At 35.0% G+C, this 19442-nt stretch overlaps 1 protein-coding gene across 5 annotated transcripts in view; it reads right to left on the bottom strand.

The window, feature by feature from the left end:
• The window catches only part of LOC127877203 (armadillo repeat-containing protein 3-like), a 41175-nt gene extending 22726 nt beyond the window's left edge, over nucleotides 1–18449 (bottom strand). For 3 of the 5 annotated variants that reach the window (XM_052422872.1, XM_052422875.1, XM_052422876.1), the window contains exons 1-14: nucleotides 18368–18449; nucleotides 13257–13318; nucleotides 12683–12800; nucleotides 12306–12431; nucleotides 11905–11976; nucleotides 11164–11339; nucleotides 10138–10264; nucleotides 8818–8957; nucleotides 7894–8044; nucleotides 7022–7039; nucleotides 4797–4913; nucleotides 2586–2738; nucleotides 1273–1381; nucleotides 181–357 (exon numbers count right to left, since the gene is read on the bottom strand). In XM_052422872.1, coding sequence (XP_052278832.1) covers nucleotides 181–357; nucleotides 1273–1381; nucleotides 2586–2738; nucleotides 4797–4913; nucleotides 7022–7039; nucleotides 7894–8044; nucleotides 8818–8957; nucleotides 10138–10264; nucleotides 11164–11339; nucleotides 11905–11976; nucleotides 12306–12431; nucleotides 12683–12800; nucleotides 13257–13304 — 1532 coding nt within the window. In that variant the 5' untranslated portion in view covers nucleotides 13305–13318; nucleotides 18368–18449. The remainder of the gene's footprint in view (nucleotides 1–180; nucleotides 358–1272; nucleotides 1382–2585; nucleotides 2739–4796; nucleotides 4914–7021; nucleotides 7040–7893; nucleotides 8045–8817; nucleotides 8958–10137; nucleotides 10265–11163; nucleotides 11340–11904; nucleotides 11977–12305; nucleotides 12432–12682; nucleotides 12801–13256; nucleotides 13319–18367) is intronic. The other 2 variants (XM_052422877.1, XM_052422874.1) reach the window with 2 other exon arrangements.
• Nucleotides 18450–19442: the final 993 nt, after the last annotated feature.

Below are 19442 nucleotides of genomic sequence, written 5' to 3'. Positions count from 1 at the left end.
ACATGTTCCGCTTCTATGGAATGTCGCCTTCAAAATAATAATCTTTTTTACAAAAATCGAGTTTAAGAAGAAAGTGTCATCCCTGATAGCCCTATGCAGAAAGCACATGTTTTTCTCTGACTTCACTTTAGGTGCGTGCATTAAGCCCTGTTTTCACAGAACAACAAAAGCCATACATACTGTGAGCTCAGCGGATCAATGAGCGCCCTTATCACTCCCTTGTTCTGCACGTCCACTCTAAGGAGCTCTATCTGTGCCAGGTTAGTGAGCACGCAGGCTGCGTTGGCTACGGCCTCTTCCTGTGCGTCACCTAGGCAACCGATCAGGGGCTCGATACCGATCTGGGTCTGGATCTCCCTACAGAGGCACAGCATTGTCATGAATTACATGAGCGTATAAGCCGCACTTCTGATAAAAAACAGGGCTTAAGGCATGTTTGTCAAGTTTTGACCCAGATTAGCTAGTGCAGTCCGCACAGACTAATCAGGGACGTCACTTGCTGCTTTTATAGACTTTTTTGTTTAAAAATCCAGTCTAGGAGAAAAGTGTGGTCCCTAATTAGCCAGTGCAGACTGCACAGGCTAATCTGGGCAACACTTTACACATATGCTTTAAGCCCAGTTTTCCCAGAACAAGTCTCTTACTATTATGCTCATTGAAATGAATCGATGACAAAAGAGCATCTTAGTTTGAGCACTTATTTAGTTCTCATCTCTTTCACCACAGTTACTGAACTTTTGAGGTGAAATGAGTCATTTGGTGGTAATTGGAATCATTAACTTATATTTTTGCTCTTGTCTTTGTGAATTCATATTAACTGAATGTATTAGGTACAGACAAGGACATTGTAATTACGTAGAAGATCAAAGAGTATGAAAAAAAATCTACATAAAATATAAAAACTATATTCCAAAAAATAGAGATGACAAAATATGTAGACACATCCAACGATGTTACTTTATTTGTTATTTGGCCTCAGTCTGCAATAACAGGGTTTAATGCATGTGTGCAAAAATGACATCCCAGATAAGCCTGCTTAGCCTACACTTATCAGTGTATATATACTGTATATGTAGTGATATAGCTTATCAGGGACAACACTTTCTGGCCAAGTATGATAAAAGTAGAAAGTGTTGTCCTAAATAAGCCAGTGTGGACTGCACAGGCTGATCTGGGACCAAACTTGACACACATGCATTAAGCCCAGTATTCCCAGAGAGAGGCTCAATGCAACAAAGTTCAACAGAACAAGCCCAGAGTGTGGAGACATACATGCAGTTGTTGGAGTTGGCGGTGGTGAGGTTTGCGAGGGCCAGAGTGGCCGCTTCCTTCACGCTGCCACTCTCCGATGTCAGCATCTTCACCAGCGGCGGGATGCCCTCTGAAATGACACAAGTTGAGTGCAAGGCTGTTATCAAAGGAGTCCCGTTCAGGGAAAACTGGGCTGATTTCATGTGCGTAAAGTGTGGTCCCAGATCATAAAAACTCATTTTTCAATTAATTGTGTGCATAACAAAATTAATATGTGACTGACAACCAATAACTAGTACAGATTCTATTACAACCTATTACACCTTAAAAATTCACAGCATTTAGATGTATGAAATGAGTGATATATTGAATGTCATGCTGAATGAGTGATATATTGAACGTCATATACATGTATTGACTTTCAATATTGAACAAATGTTCATAGGGGCTAACTTTTGTTAAGTTGCAGCCTATAGCAACAATTTTTGTGTTTTGAAAATGGCTCTATAACTCTTGCTAAACATTATACTAGAATGTGATCTACACGTTGGCATATGTGTCTTTACTGGGAAAATTCTAATTTTTGGCTATTTTGGGGTTAAATAATTTTTCTGTGAAACAACAAGTGCGAACAAAAAGCATTGTTATGTAACGTCACGAAAAAAGCGCTAGCTGCCATCTTATAACACATAACAAAGAAACCAAGTTACGCGTTGATTTAATAAACGACAAAATTTATGTGTTTAGTTGTTCAAATAGACATGGCAGAATACTATGTAAGTGTCAATTGTGTAGTTGAATTTGTTTGACCAATTGAAGGTTTAATATAACGGGTATTATAGGAGATAAAGTGAGCATGCTAAGTCTTATGCCATATGCTCATTAACACAGTCTGGTCATCTTGCTAATAAGACCACAAAACCTTGCGTTACTTAATAGAGAATATGATAGCTGCTGACAAGAATATGCAACTGTGCAGGCTTGTCTGGATCTACGCATGCCGCATATTTCATAAGACAAATTATTGTACCACATGGCTCTAGTAAAGTTTTGACTGTACTCACCCCATTCCCTGATTGAGCACCACACGGCTCTAGTGAAGTTTTGACTGTACTCACCCCGTTCCCTGATTGAGCACCACACGGCTCTAGTGAAGTTTTGACTGTACTCACCCCGTTCCCTGATTGAGCACCACACGGCTCTATTGAAGTTTTGACTGTACTCACCCCATTCCCTGATTGAGCACCACACGGCTCTATTGAAGTTTTGACTGTACTCACCCCATTCCCTGATTGAGCACCACATGGCTCTAGTGAAGTTTTGACAGTACTCACCCCATTCCCTGATTGAGTCCCGACTGGCAAGGTTTTCTGCCATGACTGCCAGGGCCTGGGCAGCTGCAGTCTGTACGTCTGCAGACTCGTGACTCAGCAGGTGGATCAACATCTTCTCAGCCTCTTGTTCATGAAGGATCTTACGATTCTCCGCTAAAACACACAAGTGGATCCTACAATTATCAACTAAAACACACAAGTGGATCTTAGATTATCCACTAAAAGACACAAGTGGATCTTACTATTATCAACTAATACATGCAAGTAGATCTTGTGATTCTCCACTAAAACACACAAGTGGATCTTGTGATTCTCCACTAAAACACACAAGTGGATCTTGTGATTCTCCACTAAAACACACAAGTGGATCTTGTGATTCTCCACTAAAACACACAAGTGGATCTTGTGATTCTCCACTAAAACACACAAGTGGATCTTGTGATTCTCCACTAAAACACACAAGTGGATCTTCCAACATGTGATTATCCACTAAAACAGACAAAGTGGATCTTGTGATTCTCCACTAAAACACACAATTGGGTTTTAAGTAGAGGGACATTTATTGTATTAAAATTAGGGATGGGAACGAATACTGAAAATGATATTCGAATATTCGTTTGTCATTATTTGAATATATTCGATTTTTAAACCTTATTTTAAATTGTCAGAAATTGTGACAGTACGGACCAACATACTACTCCTGATGTCCACAAATACCACTATAAATCGTAGCATATGTGCAGCTTTTAAAAATTAAATAAAGTAATCTTTTTTTAAAAAATCATAAATTAATATAATGTTTTTCTTTTTAAATAAATACTTTTTATTTTCATAAGATATCAGATATTTCCGGTTAACACGATTATGTGTATGCTTTTGTTTTTGCTATTTTGTCTGGAATTAAGAACCATGACGATGTAATTGGTTAGTATTTGAGTAACTATATTCTAAGAAGAGAGAATTATTGATTTAATTGTTAATAAAGCATTTAAAACGAACATGTCATACGTCCCGATTTCTTCTACTCGAGTGCATCAGTGTTTGTTTTTGACACCTTATCAGCGATTTATCGGAAAATTATTTATTTTATCAGGCATTCACACCATGGTGTTTTTATGATATAATAGGGGTTGCTTATTGATATTGATAGATGTGTCGTACTGAAATAAAAGCCAACTTCGGCCCAATCAAGTCCAAAGATACTGTCTATTATACCACCTGAGGTTAAAAGACCTGTCAAAATACGGATTTTGCACATTAAACAATTGAAAGCGTATCGATACACATTGATGTGGAACATACATTTATTTTCATTTTCTGATTTTCATGAAATAGTTTTGTGTATATTGCATCAATCTAAATTTAAAGTAAAGTGGCAATTGGTCCCTATCCTTATGCCCTCCTGTTTGCCAATGATCCCCTCGTTCATTAATGGCAGCTGTTATCCAAACAATGACTAACCGGATATACAGGAAAGTCGTCTGCATTTAACAAAAACTGGGACTTCGTACATGTACTTATAACTTTTTCAAAAGTATTTTTGCCTAAAAATACAATATTCGAATATGAACTTTGGATTCGAATATTCGGACGATTTTCTAATATTCGAATAATCGGATATTCGATCCCATCCCTAATTAAAATATTAGAATGTTAACACCAAGAAAATATTGAGCATTCCAGGGATTCTTACACAAGAACAGGATTTTGATAGTATGATCATATCATATGAACAATGTCCAAAAGTGTTTAATGAGCAAGAAAAGTAAGAGTAGGGAGCATAATATTGACACAATTAAAGACTGTACTTTGTGTTTGGACAATAAATAGTATTCTATTAGTCCAACACACAATGAATAAAAAGAATATAGAACAATAATTTTGCCTGATCCTTTCATTTTTCTTGTTGTTGATAAATAACTATATTCAATAAATAAAATACATAGATGAGCCATGATCTTGGAAAAAAGGGCTTAATGCATCTGCATAAAGTGAAGTTCACCATCTGCACTGGCAAAGCATGGTCAACAGTTTGACTGGATTTTAGTGAGAAAAGACTTTCTTTAAACTAAAAATTCATAAAAAGCGGAAAGCGTCATCCCTGATAAGCCTGTGTAGACTGCACAGGCTAATCTGGGACATTACTTTACTCAAATGCATTAAGCCTTATTTATCAGAGCACAGCTCCTATATCCTGTAGCACACACTCACCACTGCGGGCTGATCTGCCTATAGCCTTTGCGGCGCACATTTTCGCGTCTGGGAGGGTGGGGATGATTGCCTCCCCTGGGGGGGCCTCAGAACTGTCAGCAGACTCCTGCTTCTTGGCTATAACACAGCAATCACTTGCGTAAAGATAATATGAGACACGTTCTGGAAAAATGGGGCTTAATGCATGTGCATAAAATGTCGCTCGAGATGAGCTTGTTCAGTTTTCACAGGCTAATCTTGGACAACACTTTCTGCTTTGATGGAATTGTTTGAAGGAGGTCTCTCCTAAATAAAAATCCAGTCTAAGCAGAAAGTGTCATCCCTGGTTAGTTTGTGTGGACACATTTAACACATATGTATTAAGCCCAGTTTCCTCAGAATGAGACTCATACAAGCTTTAAGATACCCACATGTTTGTTATCTTAATTAAGCTAGAAAATAATAATGAAAATAGTCATGAAACATCCCTATCATTTGTTTAGATTTATGTACAGCTCTGATGAATAAGCCCCAGAATATGAGACAAATTAACATCTACAATCTATTAACAAACACAAATGAATTAGGGTTGCTGTTTGACCAGAGTTCCTGAAAGAAAAAAGGATACCTTGCCAAAGACATAGAATTAGATAAAAATTAACTTATCAATACAAGAGCCTGCCATGTAGAAGTTATCGTAATTAAACAAAAATCTACATTTACATGAATAAAGATAATGCATATTTTTTTACATGCACTTTCAGATATTATATGTTTGTGCATCAATAATAATAAAAATTCATGTATGCATGTATTGTATGCAACTTGGTAGCACAAGTGCAAGGAAGAAATGCAATAAACTGGAAAAGGGCATCAACTCTGATAAAATAAAATGATATGTCCCTCAACATTAGGATGGTTGATGATTCCAAGACTCTTAAAGTGTGCAAAGTTGTGTTCCCACATTACCTGGGGTCCCATGGTTACATTTGGGTGTGGCTGAAGAACATGAACACTCTCTAAACCTATGTTCTATGTCTTGTGTTCTAGAACATGAACACTCTCCGGACCTATATTGTATGTCTTGTCTTCTATAACATGAACACTTTTTGACCTAGGTTCTATGTCTTGTGCTTTAGAACATGAACACTCTCTAGATCTATGTTTTATATCTTGTGTCTTGAACATAAACAATTTCTGGACTTACGTTTTATATCTTGTGTTATAGAACATGAACACTTACTGGACCTATGCTCTATGTATTGTGTTCTAAAACATGAACACTCTCTGGACCTATGTTTTATATCGTGTGCTCTAGAACATGAACAGTATCTGGAACTATGCGCTATGTCTTGTGTTCTAGAACATGGTCATTCTCTGGACCTATGTTATATATCTTGTATTATAGAACATAAACAGTATCTGGGCATATGCTTTATATACTGTGTTCTAGAACACGAACACTCTTTGACCCGTGTTCTATTTTTCTGTTCTAGAACATGAACACTCTATAACCTATGTTCTATGTATTGTGTTCTATGTTTAATGCTCTTTGTCATTTTCTCTAAGTCTATTGTTCTGATTTGTTCTACATCTTACATTCTAAGTATTATCTCAAATGTCAGATTTTCGTCCTCTGATGTTTTGCCTTTCATGTAATCCTTTAAATTGAACAAATGTCTTAATTATAGATAAGCTTATATTAAATATACAATATGTGATATTTTTATCCATGCTTTCAAGTTCAATATTAATTGACAAACAATTAACATTAATGATATCAGCTGCAATTTTATAAATTGACACATAATAAATTATAACAAAACACAAGGGGATAGTGTTGCTCATCAACTTCACAGGGGGATTCTAACTATAAAAGCTGGCATTCCAGTAACTTATAGACAGCATTTCTACATGGTCTGCTAAACTAGTCCACTAGTCTTATATGAGTCTCGTCAAGCAAAAATGGGTCTTATGGATCTTATAAAATTTGTAGCCAGAGTAGCTCCAGAATATCATAGGCAATCCTGTCTGGTCAGGAGCTGCTAATTCATCTCTTAAGCCATGCAAGGTTTTGTGGTCTCATTAGCACACAGATCCATTTTTGCAGGACTTGGGTCATATGTCGCCGACCATATTGGCCCATAACCATCATGCCTCACTCTAATTTTATTTTCCTTATCCAAAAATAAATCTATCCAGTCCATTCATCCTACTTGGACAACAGAATGACAATAACATATTACCAGAGTGACCATAATCAGCTGAAAGTGAAACGATAAAGAAACTCAATTAGAGAACAGAACTAGAATAGGGTACCGTTTAATTGCTAATTAATTGGACACGTTTTAATGGCTTTATGAGCACATTATTGAATATAAAAGACAGTAGTACTAATACCCAGTGTTTAACTATACAATTTCATCTCATTCATGAGTATGTTGTAAATATATTCAATAGTGTTCTGTCAAATGAAGGTTATTTTTTAACCAACCACAACCTCTAATTTGTTTGTTATTGACAAAGAGGGAAAATAAGTGTGGTTTATTCTGCAACAAACTATGGTCAGAGCTTAGTTGTGAAAGTAGTTACAGAAATTCCAAATGGTTCAGTAAAATGCATGTGATCTAACAAATTTTTTAAAACAAATACTTATTGCATAATTATATTACATTGATTAGACTTAAGTTTGTGAACGAAACTGACCTCATTTTGAAATTGTTATCACATCAAAGAAAGGCATTTGTAAGTGTTTATAGGAAAAAAGGGCAGTGCATAGATTCAAATGTAGTATTACGCATACAAATTATTTATGAATTTGTGGTAGAAACTAAATAATTTCTGGCTAAAAGTTTGATATTGTGGTAACAACCAAACGTTTGTTGTTCTGATGACCCCAATTGTGATTTAATTCCTATGATTTGGAACTCCAAACTGCTGGTAATTAAACAATAACCTATACTACGGCCACAACTATTTCTTAAATGACCAAGACAATAAAAAAAATTGAACATGCATTCTAATATAATTAATATTTATAAAAATGAAAAAAAAAACAGAATAAATTATGCAAATAATGTACACAACTACTTTTGATTTAACATCTAAAGAGACTTACAGTCCTTGGCCGCACTCTTTTTTGCATTTCTGGACCCTTTTCCCCCTTTGTCTCCTTTGTCCCCTTTACCACCTTTGGGTTCCTCATCTGGAGGCACTTGGTCAGTTATAAGTGCCACCAGACGCTTGAGGCCACCAGTTTCCTTGATCAACTGCAAAACGCGAAAATAGCATGATGAAGTATTGTGAACATAATGTGGAATCATGAACTATCGCGGATGTCTAAATTTTCCGAGTGCATAAATTATAACTACATTGAATATTGACCAATTTTATATTAAGTTAGTTTTTCCACATGATACATGTCCATCCATGTATAAGTTAAAAGTTCCAAACATTCCAATGTTTTGACAATTATCTTTACATTAATAACATGTTATTGTTTTATTTTTGATATTCCATTTTAGTTTCACACATAAAATAAACAACATAATTAGTTGAGTTCAAATCATGTAAGTAAATCAAATCAAAATTTAAAATTATCACAAATTAATATGTTACATAATAATTGTTGTTCTTTGTGTTCTACTAGAAAGTGCGTGAACAATTATTAAGGTAATATCACATGGAAAGATAGGGCATGTGTAATTACATGTATCGTATTTTACAGGCTATCTGTGAAACTGGAGTCTAAGACGGAAAAAATTATTTCTAACCATTTTCAAATTTGTTCAATTTATAAGGTTAATTGTCTCTTTCGCTTAATTTCAGATCAAAGAATGCATGTTCTAAGTGAAAGCTATTCAATACCTGTTCACATTTGTAAACACACACTTGAAAACTATTTGTCCCATTCCAGGAATATCTTATGTATTTTTCCTCATATCTCCTTTTCACACCCTCCCTGCCGGGCATACATATTCACCATTTATTAAACAAAATTTATCCAAATAATAACAAATAAAACAGCATCCCCCGCTCATACCTCAAGGCTTTCCAGGTCCTCCAGTAGGTTAGACAACACCATGACAGCCATCACGTGCAGATCATTCCACTCCGGGTGAGCCACGAAGTCAATCAGCTTAGAAATGGCCTCCAGCTCACGCAGGGCACTGCGGTTCTCCCCTGAATAGTACATCAATTCACATTCAATGATAACCCTTCAACGCTCATTTACTTACCTTGACACCTTTGTAGTCCCTTACAAAATCAGTATAAACTAAAGGCCTTTCTTACTAGATTCAAGTTTTAAAGGCTTTATTTCCAACCCTAAGATACTGATGAGCAGCAAACAGCATAAAACCTGAATAGCAAGTGAGCCTTGTAGGATGTCCTGGTTTAATGCTGTTTGTAAATAGCTATTTTCACTTTAAAGGATAATTTATTTATATTGAAAATTCATTGATATGGTGTGTTTCTTTTCAGAAATCTTATATCATTATTTAAAACTAACGGTAGTACTTCACAAAAAACATAAAGTATACGTTAAATAACTGTTAAAAGTCGGTCATTAGTGAAACCCTCATCAGCAGGGTGTGTGTGTGTGTGTAAAATTGAACAAGAATTGGCAGATTTGTTAATGATCATAAGTTGAGTGATAATTTGAAAATAAAATGCGCACTTAAAATTTTCCCCCAAAAAGCCAATGCGTTTTTATTTTATAGCCCAATTTATCCAAATAGTATTATTGTCCTGTATATCATACCAACTGAGGCTAAAATACGCATATATAATCTGTCAAAGTAATAATTTTGTTTGTAAACAAATTTAATAAGGCAACTATAAGTTTATTTTTCACATTTTTTTAACTTAATTTTTCAGTAATTGATTTGCACATGTTGCATCAATCTCCATTGAAATTTATTTGATGAATGGTCATTGCAATTGCATTACATCAATGCTCCATGCCCTGATATCAAGTTATATGATTTCCACATGTTAGATTGGAGTACCCTGTCTCAATTGAAAATCAAATAAAGAGTATTATATTACAGTATTCCATGCAATCAATACAACTTACTTGACTTGCTTGAGAATGTACTTAAAATGATAATGAGTCTTACTCTGGGAAAGCCAGGCTAAATGCACGTGTGTCAAGTGTCACCCCAGTGGAGCCTGTGCACAGGCTAATCTGGGACAGCACTTGCTGCTTTAAGGAAATTTTCTTTACATGTATCTTCTTAACAAACATCCAATCTTGTCTCTTATTAGCCTGTGCAGTCAACACAGGCTAATCTGAGACAACACTTTTCACACATGCATTACACCCTGTTTTCCTAGAACGTGACTGTAATAATGTGATTACCATCTTGGGACGCTCTCTCAAGGGCCAGCAAGCCCAATTTCTGTATGATCTGGTACTCGGACTTCAACACCTCCAATATTGGGTTGAGACCTTCCAGGTCCTTGATCGCTCTCCTGGTTTGGTAGTCCTATTGAAGAACAATATGAGCCGTGCTCTATGAAAAAAGGGTTTAATTCATGTAGCAGTCCAAAAGTACTCGGGGATGAAGCCGGACATAGCAGGGACAAAATTTTCCGCTTTTATTGTATTTTTCGTTTACAGGAAGACTTCTGTTGACGTTACAAAAATTCAGTTTAGGCAGAAAGTCTCATCCCTGATCAGCCTGTGCCCACTGCACAGGCTAATCTGGGTTGACACTTTACACACATGCAATCAACCCCCTTTTCACAGAGCGACCCCATATGTTGAAAATAATGTCTTGTTGAATGGATTCTTAATGAAAATGTTCATTGAGTACATATAAAAAGTAGAATGTGATTATTAACATAAAGTAACACACTGACGTTTATCTCCATATCTTTTTCATCAATCCACTGTACATGCTAAGCATACATTTCTGTAATAAGCCATCCATTTGATATATGATCATTTTTATTTGTGAGAATAAAATTTCATGGTTCTTCCAAAAATAACTTCTTTGTGGACACGTAAATTCATGGATTTCACATTTTGGAAAAATATGAGGAATTATGGTTTGTCATTTTCTCATGTGTTTGTATAAAATTCATGGATCAGTCAACCCACAAAATAAACAAAAATTCATGTCCCACAAAAAATAATGATTTTTCATTATTAATAAAGCTCTCCTTACCCATATGTTTTGTTGGTCTTTTGTTTAAATTATTATTTTACTCTCTATTATATGTTCAAGAAAAGGTTGGGTGGTATGAGTGGATAAGGAATGGTCAACTACTACAACTCACACAGATAGACATGTGAGCACTATATGCGACTCACATATAACACACACAGAAATAACATTCACAAAACAAGAATCTTTAAGAGCTTCAGTAATTATCTGTTTACCATCAGTAATAATGCAATTGCTTCAATGCAATTTTTCTGCACATCAGGATCATGTGCTGACAGGCATCGAATTAGTGGCTCCAAACCTCCATGCTCAAAGATGGCTGCCTTTGAACTAAACTCTGTTGCCATATTAGACAAGGCAAGGGCAGAAAACTCATGGCATACATCATCCTCTGAAAATTGATTTAGGGAATAAACAATTACCATAATAATCAATTATCTTTTTCAAAAATGATGACTCTGTCACCTTTTTTAAAGATGACTGTAAGAAACAATTTTTAGTAATTTTTGGGAAACAGAAACAGTCCTATTGTTTCAGACAATTGTAAGTTTTGACATTAAATTCAAATATTTTAATAAACATAAATTTGAATATATACAAATAATGACAAACAAATATTTGAATATAATTTTAGTATTTGTTCTCTATTTACTTCAAACCACACAAAACACAGGAAAAACAATAAATGGTCAAATTTGTTTTATGTTCATTTATATAACCATGTAATACTGCTCCTATATCTTATGTTTTTTAAGTGATGACTTGTTAAGTAACTTGATGTTCCTTAAATTTATTTTTCCAGTTAACACAGAATTATAAACTCCAAAAATAAGCTATTTTCATAATTAAGACATTAACATTCATTTGCTAAGCAGCAAAACATGAACCCATTTAAATATTTTGAGCAGTCGTTCCTGAAAACCTATATGTGTATAGAGAACACACATAACATTTACCATCAGGTCCCAAAAGGTTCACAAGGGCAGGATATGTAGCTTCTGCTTTTCTTAGATACTTTCTTACATCAGCTGTAATGAAATTAACATACAAAGGATTATGTTAAGTAAACTTTTCAATGTACTTTCATTAACATATTTGGAGATTTTTGTAAATGTTATATCGAATAAATCAATACTTGAGCTTGACTCTTAGAAAACAGTTTTTTTCTTCATGTGCATGAAGTGCGCACAGGCTAATCAGGGGCGACAATTTCTGCCTAGATTTTTGTTTAGAAGAGATATCCATAAAGTGGAAAGTGTATCGTCCCTGATTAGCCTGTGCTGACTTAACATGCATTAAGCCACACTTTCCCAGAACATGGCTAATATATTTATTGAACAATACAAACAATACTTACGATTGGCTGTCATCACTCCTACAGCCATACAAGCATTTCGGCGAACAATTTTATCTTCACTCTGCATAAGGGTCAGAAGATGGCCCACAGCTCCAAGATCCAACAACTGTTTCTTATTTTCATCACCTTAAAACAGTAAACTCCACATGCACTATGGTATACAGTTACACTGTAGTACCAATTGGCTTGCAACCCCACTTTCATACTTGTTAACAAGATTTAAAAGAAACGGCGTAACTACCAGCCTTTAATATCAATAATAATTCACAGTTATGAGTACCTTAAATTTCACAACAAGGTTCATTCTTTTTGTGTTAATCTGACTATTTACATTGATCTTAAGTGTGGAACAAATTTAAACACTGCTCAGTACTCACATTTTGTGACAAATTTGTAGATGGCTTCACATGCTTTTGACTGCACATCTTCCTCAGGACTGCTCAACATCAGCACCACAGTGCCAGCTTGTCTGCTTTCCACGGAAAGTGTGTCAAACTGCATAAAAATTTAACACACACACCTAAAAGTTATGACTAAGAGCTAAATAGTTACTTTGAAATTTAAGACTGCAGTTTTGATGTCTATAGATAGCAGAAGAATATTCAATAATCTTTCTTGTAATCAAATTTCTATTTGAGAGATGCTACTAACATGTAGCATTGTTAATATCATGCTCCCAGGATGAGGGTCTCCAATTGTATATTTTGCATTGTACATTATGTGGGCCTAAAAATTGTATGATTCTGTTTCCTTACCAGCAACCATAAAAATATATGAAACTCAGCATTTGAACAATAATCATCTAATTGATCATAATCTAACAAAATGTTTGTTCACTGCAAAGTCCAAGACGTAAAAGGGGTAAGATTAAATAGACCATTGATAGTTATTATGTTAATAACATTTGAATTACTGTAACAAGTAAAATAAGTAACAATAATTTAGTGTTACCACATCATCTGGAGGAGGCTTTTCATCCTTTTTCACTTTCTTTCCCATCTTAGGATATTATTCTGAAAAATGTGGTGTATATAAAAAAACAACAATGAAATCATAATCTCAGGAGACTGTATGCATTTTACATGTGGCAAATACTAAATCAATATTGTGGTTGTGACAACAGGGGCTAGCAATAAAAAGATTAAAAAAAACCTGTCAGCACCAGCTACAAAGTAACTTGTAATGAACCCGATTGCTTGGCTGGTTTAGGTTCAAACCTCTTTACAGCCACTGTAGCCGAAGGACATGAGAGTGGGGGATTAAATGTAGCTGGGGACTCTTCTTTGCTCTCCATCTGTCTGTTAACTATCAAACCCTTCTAACTCAGGCCTTCTTCTGTCTATTTTGGGAAAAGGTACCTAGCTAAGTTGGGATTTTTTGAGTGGCAAAATCTTCCAAATTTGGAAGAATTTTCATTGACAAAAGCCTTATTTCGGAAATTATTTTTCTGATTTTTACTTATTAAATCTAATGTTTTATACATAAGTATTGCCCAAAAATGCTAAGAAAAGTACTAAACTGTTGTTTATCCATGCAACAGTCATTGTCAACTGCTAATGTAAGTATGTGTATAATAAAACAAACATTTAAAACACGGTACCTACCGGGAAACACATTTTTCGGCAAACATCATTTCTGTCGGAAATTGGGCAATTTTTTTGAGAATTGGGAAAAATATCCATATTTGGCATTGGGAATGGGTCCCACTATCGGAACCGTGAGAAAGGCAGGAAAAGGCCTGTAACTATACTATTAATAATGCTTGATTGGTCATTGTCGGCTCGGGTTCTACTTACATGTACCACGGGTACTCTTTAAGTATACTTAAATGTACACCGGGTACGGTAAATATACTAAAATGTACCTAAAAATTTTAACGCTAAATTGGTCCTTGTGTTTTTTTTTAAATTAACTATGTTCATATTTATGTCAATTTTCTGTTAAATGACCTCTACATTATGGAAACTCATACTTAAAAAGCATGTTGATGCATTTTTTTAAAGAGAAGTTTGTTTCAGATAAGAATTACCATTTTATGGTAATCGGTAGCCCGTTTTATGACAAAGGATTTGGGGTGGATAAACAACTCAGGTGCAGTCTAATATTGACCGGGAACAATTAAGTATATTTACCATACCCAGGGCACATGTACGTATACTTAGCATGTATGTCCGTTGTATCAGCCCTCTAAATGAAAACATTGGAATTTTGGAAGTGAACGAATACAAAAACACGCATGTGTTATATGTCAATATAAAGTTAAATGTGTATTCTAGGACATAACAACGAAAATTGCACTTAAATCGGTAATGTTTTGACAAAATACTCGCTAGACTAAGCTCCCTTTAGTAATCTGTTTCCTGTACCGACCCTCTCATACTATCTGCCCTTTTGATTGGTTGTTAAGATTTGTTACTATGCGCACGTGCTTGTTCTAAAATAGTTACTAAGTGGAAAAACGAAACTCTTGCTCATTTTGTTTTTAAAATATTTTTACATTTTATTGAAAAATAAGTGGCATATGACACATTTAATAAAACTACTACTATCCATTAACAAAGAATTTACGTGTGTGTTACGTAATTTAAAAATGGTAGCATCACCCTGGAATAAACATGACCAACATTCTAATGTGAAAATACTGAGCTCAGGCCGGGGATTGAACCCACAACCTCCAGAGTGGTAGTCAGACACTTTAACCACGTCGCTAAAGAGCTAGCCCAACAGCAAGGCTGTTGGAAGTGACCTTACTTTTACTACACTCCTCCCCCTTTTAATGTTTCAAGGCCCAGACACGCCCGCTACAGCATGTCTTGCATCCGCATGGCCCTCCCAGAATCCATTAAACAGCTCCGACCCATTCCCGCATTCACAGTTCTTTTTTGCCTCATCGCCATTAATGTGAAAATACTGAGCTCAGGCCGGGGATTGAACCCACGACCTCCAGAGTGGTAGTCAGACACTTTAACCACGTCGCTAAAGAGCTAGCCCAACAGCAAGGCTGTTGAAAGTGACCTTATTTCACTACACTTCCAATGAACACCGGAAATCATGAGAATGATCGTTGTAATAGTCAAGGATAACCATCAAATAAATAACAACTTATAAAATTTGAAAAAAACATTAATTTTCCAGTACGTCTTGAAGGTCTTTCGTAAAAGGGCAGATACAATGAGGAGGGCTGATACTATGAAAGTAAGGGATAAGAGTACCTGGGGTACGTGTAAGTAGTACCCGAGCCGACAATGACCAATCGAGCATAAATAACTCTTTATCTTTATTCTCCCACCAAATATTCTGACTGCAAACATAAACGATGTGGATGACAGCTAAGTCATGTACATGGCTTGAAACAAAGACCTATAGATAACACAGATTGGAAACTCTCCTCTACGCGATAGCGATATGCGATAATATCTAACGGCGGACGCGGGTCACGTGACATTGATTTTGGAGATGCCGGTGTACCTGTAGATTCTTCCATGTTCCAGCTACTGTCGAACATTTTGTTATAAAGCAATCAATTATTCTTCGTAATTAGTCGTTAATATTTGTTGTCGTAGGGTATTCTGAGCATGATCTGGTAGTTTATATTATATTGATATTGTTATTAACAATCTTAATGTGTTAATTAGTGTTTTTAGCGCTCGGTTGTCAGTTTGCAGAGCAATGAATGTCTGAAAGCGCAACGTTACGAACTTCGCGTAGTGAGCAAAGTCGGTCGCCGAAAAAAGACATATTGAATATTTTTTGTGTGAATAAAAATAAGTATTTATTTTCTGTGTTGATAATTCTTTAAGTTTTGGTAGTTATTATTCTAATTAATTATTAATTTATTGGAATTTGAAAGAGAACACTGGATTCGTTCATTTTCGATAATTTTTTTTAATTTGAAAGGCCCGAAGCATTTTTTTTTAAAAACATCTTCATTAAGCATCACATATTGATAACGTAAGATTTTTATGCTAGGTGAGATGTTAATCTATGTATGATTTATAAAAAGTAGACGAAAATGAGGTATTTTAAAGGATTTTGCCTTTGTACAATTTGTACTATTTTATACTGTTATTCCATTCAATCATTTTTCACACCTGTCGCCAAAGTGGTTTGTTTCTTTTTGACAAACTTTTCTAGTTCTCATCCCATATCGTTGAAGTAAGATTTTTATGCTAGGCAAGATGTTAATCTAAGTATAGATTTAAACAAACCCGAAGAAAATAATCAATTTAAAGTGTTTGGCCTTATACAATGTTGGTACAATTTTAAGCTCTTTTCTTCTGTTGTACAAGATTGCTGTCAAACGTGTTTTTGTTCTTTTTGATAAACTTTTTCATTTTTCATCCCAAATAGATAAAGTCAGATTTTTATGCTTGGTGATATGTTAATCTAGGTATGAATGAACTAAACTGGAGGAAAATGTTCATTTTAAAGGATTTTGGCCTTGTACAAAGATGGTACAATTTTAAGCTCTTTTACCCTATTATACACACATGTTGTCAAAGGTGCTTTGGTTCATTGTGAACAACTTCGTCATTATTCACCTCAAATCGAAGAAATAAGATTTTTATTCTGGGTAATATGTTTATCTTGGTATGAATAAAAAACAAGATGAAAGAACAATGTATGGGTTTAATTTCTCATTTAATATCTTTTATTAGTATTACCAGTTTTCCTGTCAATGTTACACATGCAAGTTAATATACAAACATGTTTTAACAGATAGCTGTGAGATTACTATTAAAACACATACAAAAGCTGTGAGATGACTATAATTCGCCGGCCGCGGCCACTGATCACACAATTAAAATCAATCAACAACGCAAACTGATAATTGAAGTTAGGATACCTTCTTTTAATTAATTCTCAAGAATAAAGAAAAAACACACAAAGCATCTTCTTCAGTTCGCTAATTGATCCGACGATTAACACGCGCGTAAAATGTTGTTGTTTTTTTTCTTTTCACGAAATCCTAGCCCACGATACTGAAAGCTTAATTTAATTACCAAAAGAAAAAAAACTGGATAACAAACAAAACTTTAATAACCTATAACTCATGAATAAGATCTAAATAAAAAGAGAATTAAACAATTTAAAAAATCTACACAATCAATATTGAAATAAGTCTAACTGAAACCGTTTTTGGATCAAACGATCATAGAATTTATTATACTGTAATGTTGTTTTAATCAGAGACCTAGATCTATGTGTCCACATATATCTATCTGTTTTGTATTAATAATATTTTATAAGGTTTTAACTGTTTGAAATACCAAATTATACAAGAATATTTTATCAGCAAAAGCCTTTCAAAAAAACTATTCAACAGCATTCTCGCCGCGATTTGGAAGTTCTTAGCGCTATTTCTTCAACGATCGCGGCATTATAAATTCTTATTGTAGGTAAATAAAATCGAGATTTTATAAAAAAAACATAATTACCCATGTTTCTTTGAAACTTTATTTTATATAAATCGGATCATTATTGACCAAGTTTCAGCCGCCTTTCATAGCGCCGTAACATTTTCGCATAACTTTGCTCGATAATCGTAGCCGTTGCTACTGACGCGTCGCTATCTTATCGCAATCGTGATACACCGGCTATCTCCGGACTACTCCGATTGATTCATGGAATAAATTGTCTGCTGATCCTCAGTGTACTTATCGGTTTCTCGACCACGTGACCCCGCCGAGAGATAGCCCGATAAGGCGCGAAGTTTCCAATCTGTGTTATCTATAGGTCTTTGCTTGAAATCATGAAATTGCAAAGTATTGATAATTATCTAAGTTTGCAAAAACAATAAAGGAATTTTAATTATATTTTGCAAAAATATATGTCTCTTAAATTGAAATAATGCATAATAAATTGAAGCGATACATACAGTTTTACATGTTAAGAAACTTGAGAATAATCGACGTTTGTTTACAAAAACTCCACATTTGCAGGTGCTTGGTAAAATAAGAATATCTTGCGGGGAAATGACGAATGTTGATTACGGTCATTTATTCAGGTAATAAACTAATTAAAAATAATCAGAAAATGTGATATAAATACAGCGATCATACCTTAGAGAACTTGTTTTTTTTATTTTAAACACAAACAGGTTTTGTTCAAGAAGAAGGTTGTGATAGACAACATGTGTAGTTGCTAAATGACGTCACCAAGTTATGCGTTTATATCTAAAACTACATCGTATTATAGCGGCAACAATGCACACAGTTTACTGCAGCATATGTAAAAATTTACAAATGCGATAAAATGTCCATTGAATACTTACTTTCTTATGGATACTTATGGTTGATGGTTTTCTAGCACATGTCGAGCCACTCCGCCCGATTCAAAATCTTCTTCATAATATCATGTGTACGACGAATATCCGGAAAAACGATTGTTCTGACCCCACAACCCACGAAGAGATTGCGGTCCGAGACGCTGCATGGAAAGCGTCTTAGCATATATATAGCAGTTATTTATGCTTCGTAAACCATAAAGTTTGTATCAATAATATATCGAGATCGTGCTAATTTGCCAGTGTTGGTTTATGATCATTACAATTTTATTATGAAGAAATAAAGAACACATTGTAGAAACTGACTGAGCTTCGACCATGCATTTTACGCTCGATGTTTTTGAATGTATACGTTCATTGGTACAAAGCAATTATAGTTATCAATATAATATCTTTCATAAATATTGTAAGACTTATAATCATGATGAGTTTTAGGGGTTACTTGGCGTAAGATTGGCGGAATAGAGTCAGAAAGTCGAGGCTTTGCAGGATTGTCAAAAGCCCCTGAACCACATAAAAAAATATAAGAATATCAATCCCTTTTCCCTCGTCATTTCCGGAGTGTAGGGATCTCAATACTTTCTAACCTTCCTTAGATGCAGTCTCTTGTTGTTTTTTAGTCACCGCCGATGAATCCTTCTGCCTGTTTTTGAAAAAAAAATCAAGTTTGTCCACGTCTTTTTGTAAATAAGGGTTCCTGAAAATAGAGCTGTATTCCAATTTTTAACGTATCAAGGCAATGTAAGCTGTTCTGCGATAGAATTCTGTTCAGTATTTCCGCCTGAAAAAGCCCTCTGTCAAAAGAGCTACTTAGTGATCTCATTGATGTTCGAGCTCTACATGACGTCTCG

This window comes from Dreissena polymorpha, chromosome 4 (genome assembly GCF_020536995.1).
Source record: "Dreissena polymorpha isolate Duluth1 chromosome 4, UMN_Dpol_1.0, whole genome shotgun sequence".
Lineage (NCBI taxonomy): Eukaryota > Metazoa > Mollusca > Bivalvia > Myida > Dreissenidae > Dreissena > Dreissena polymorpha.
This window is presented reverse-complemented; position numbering and strand designations above follow the sequence as displayed.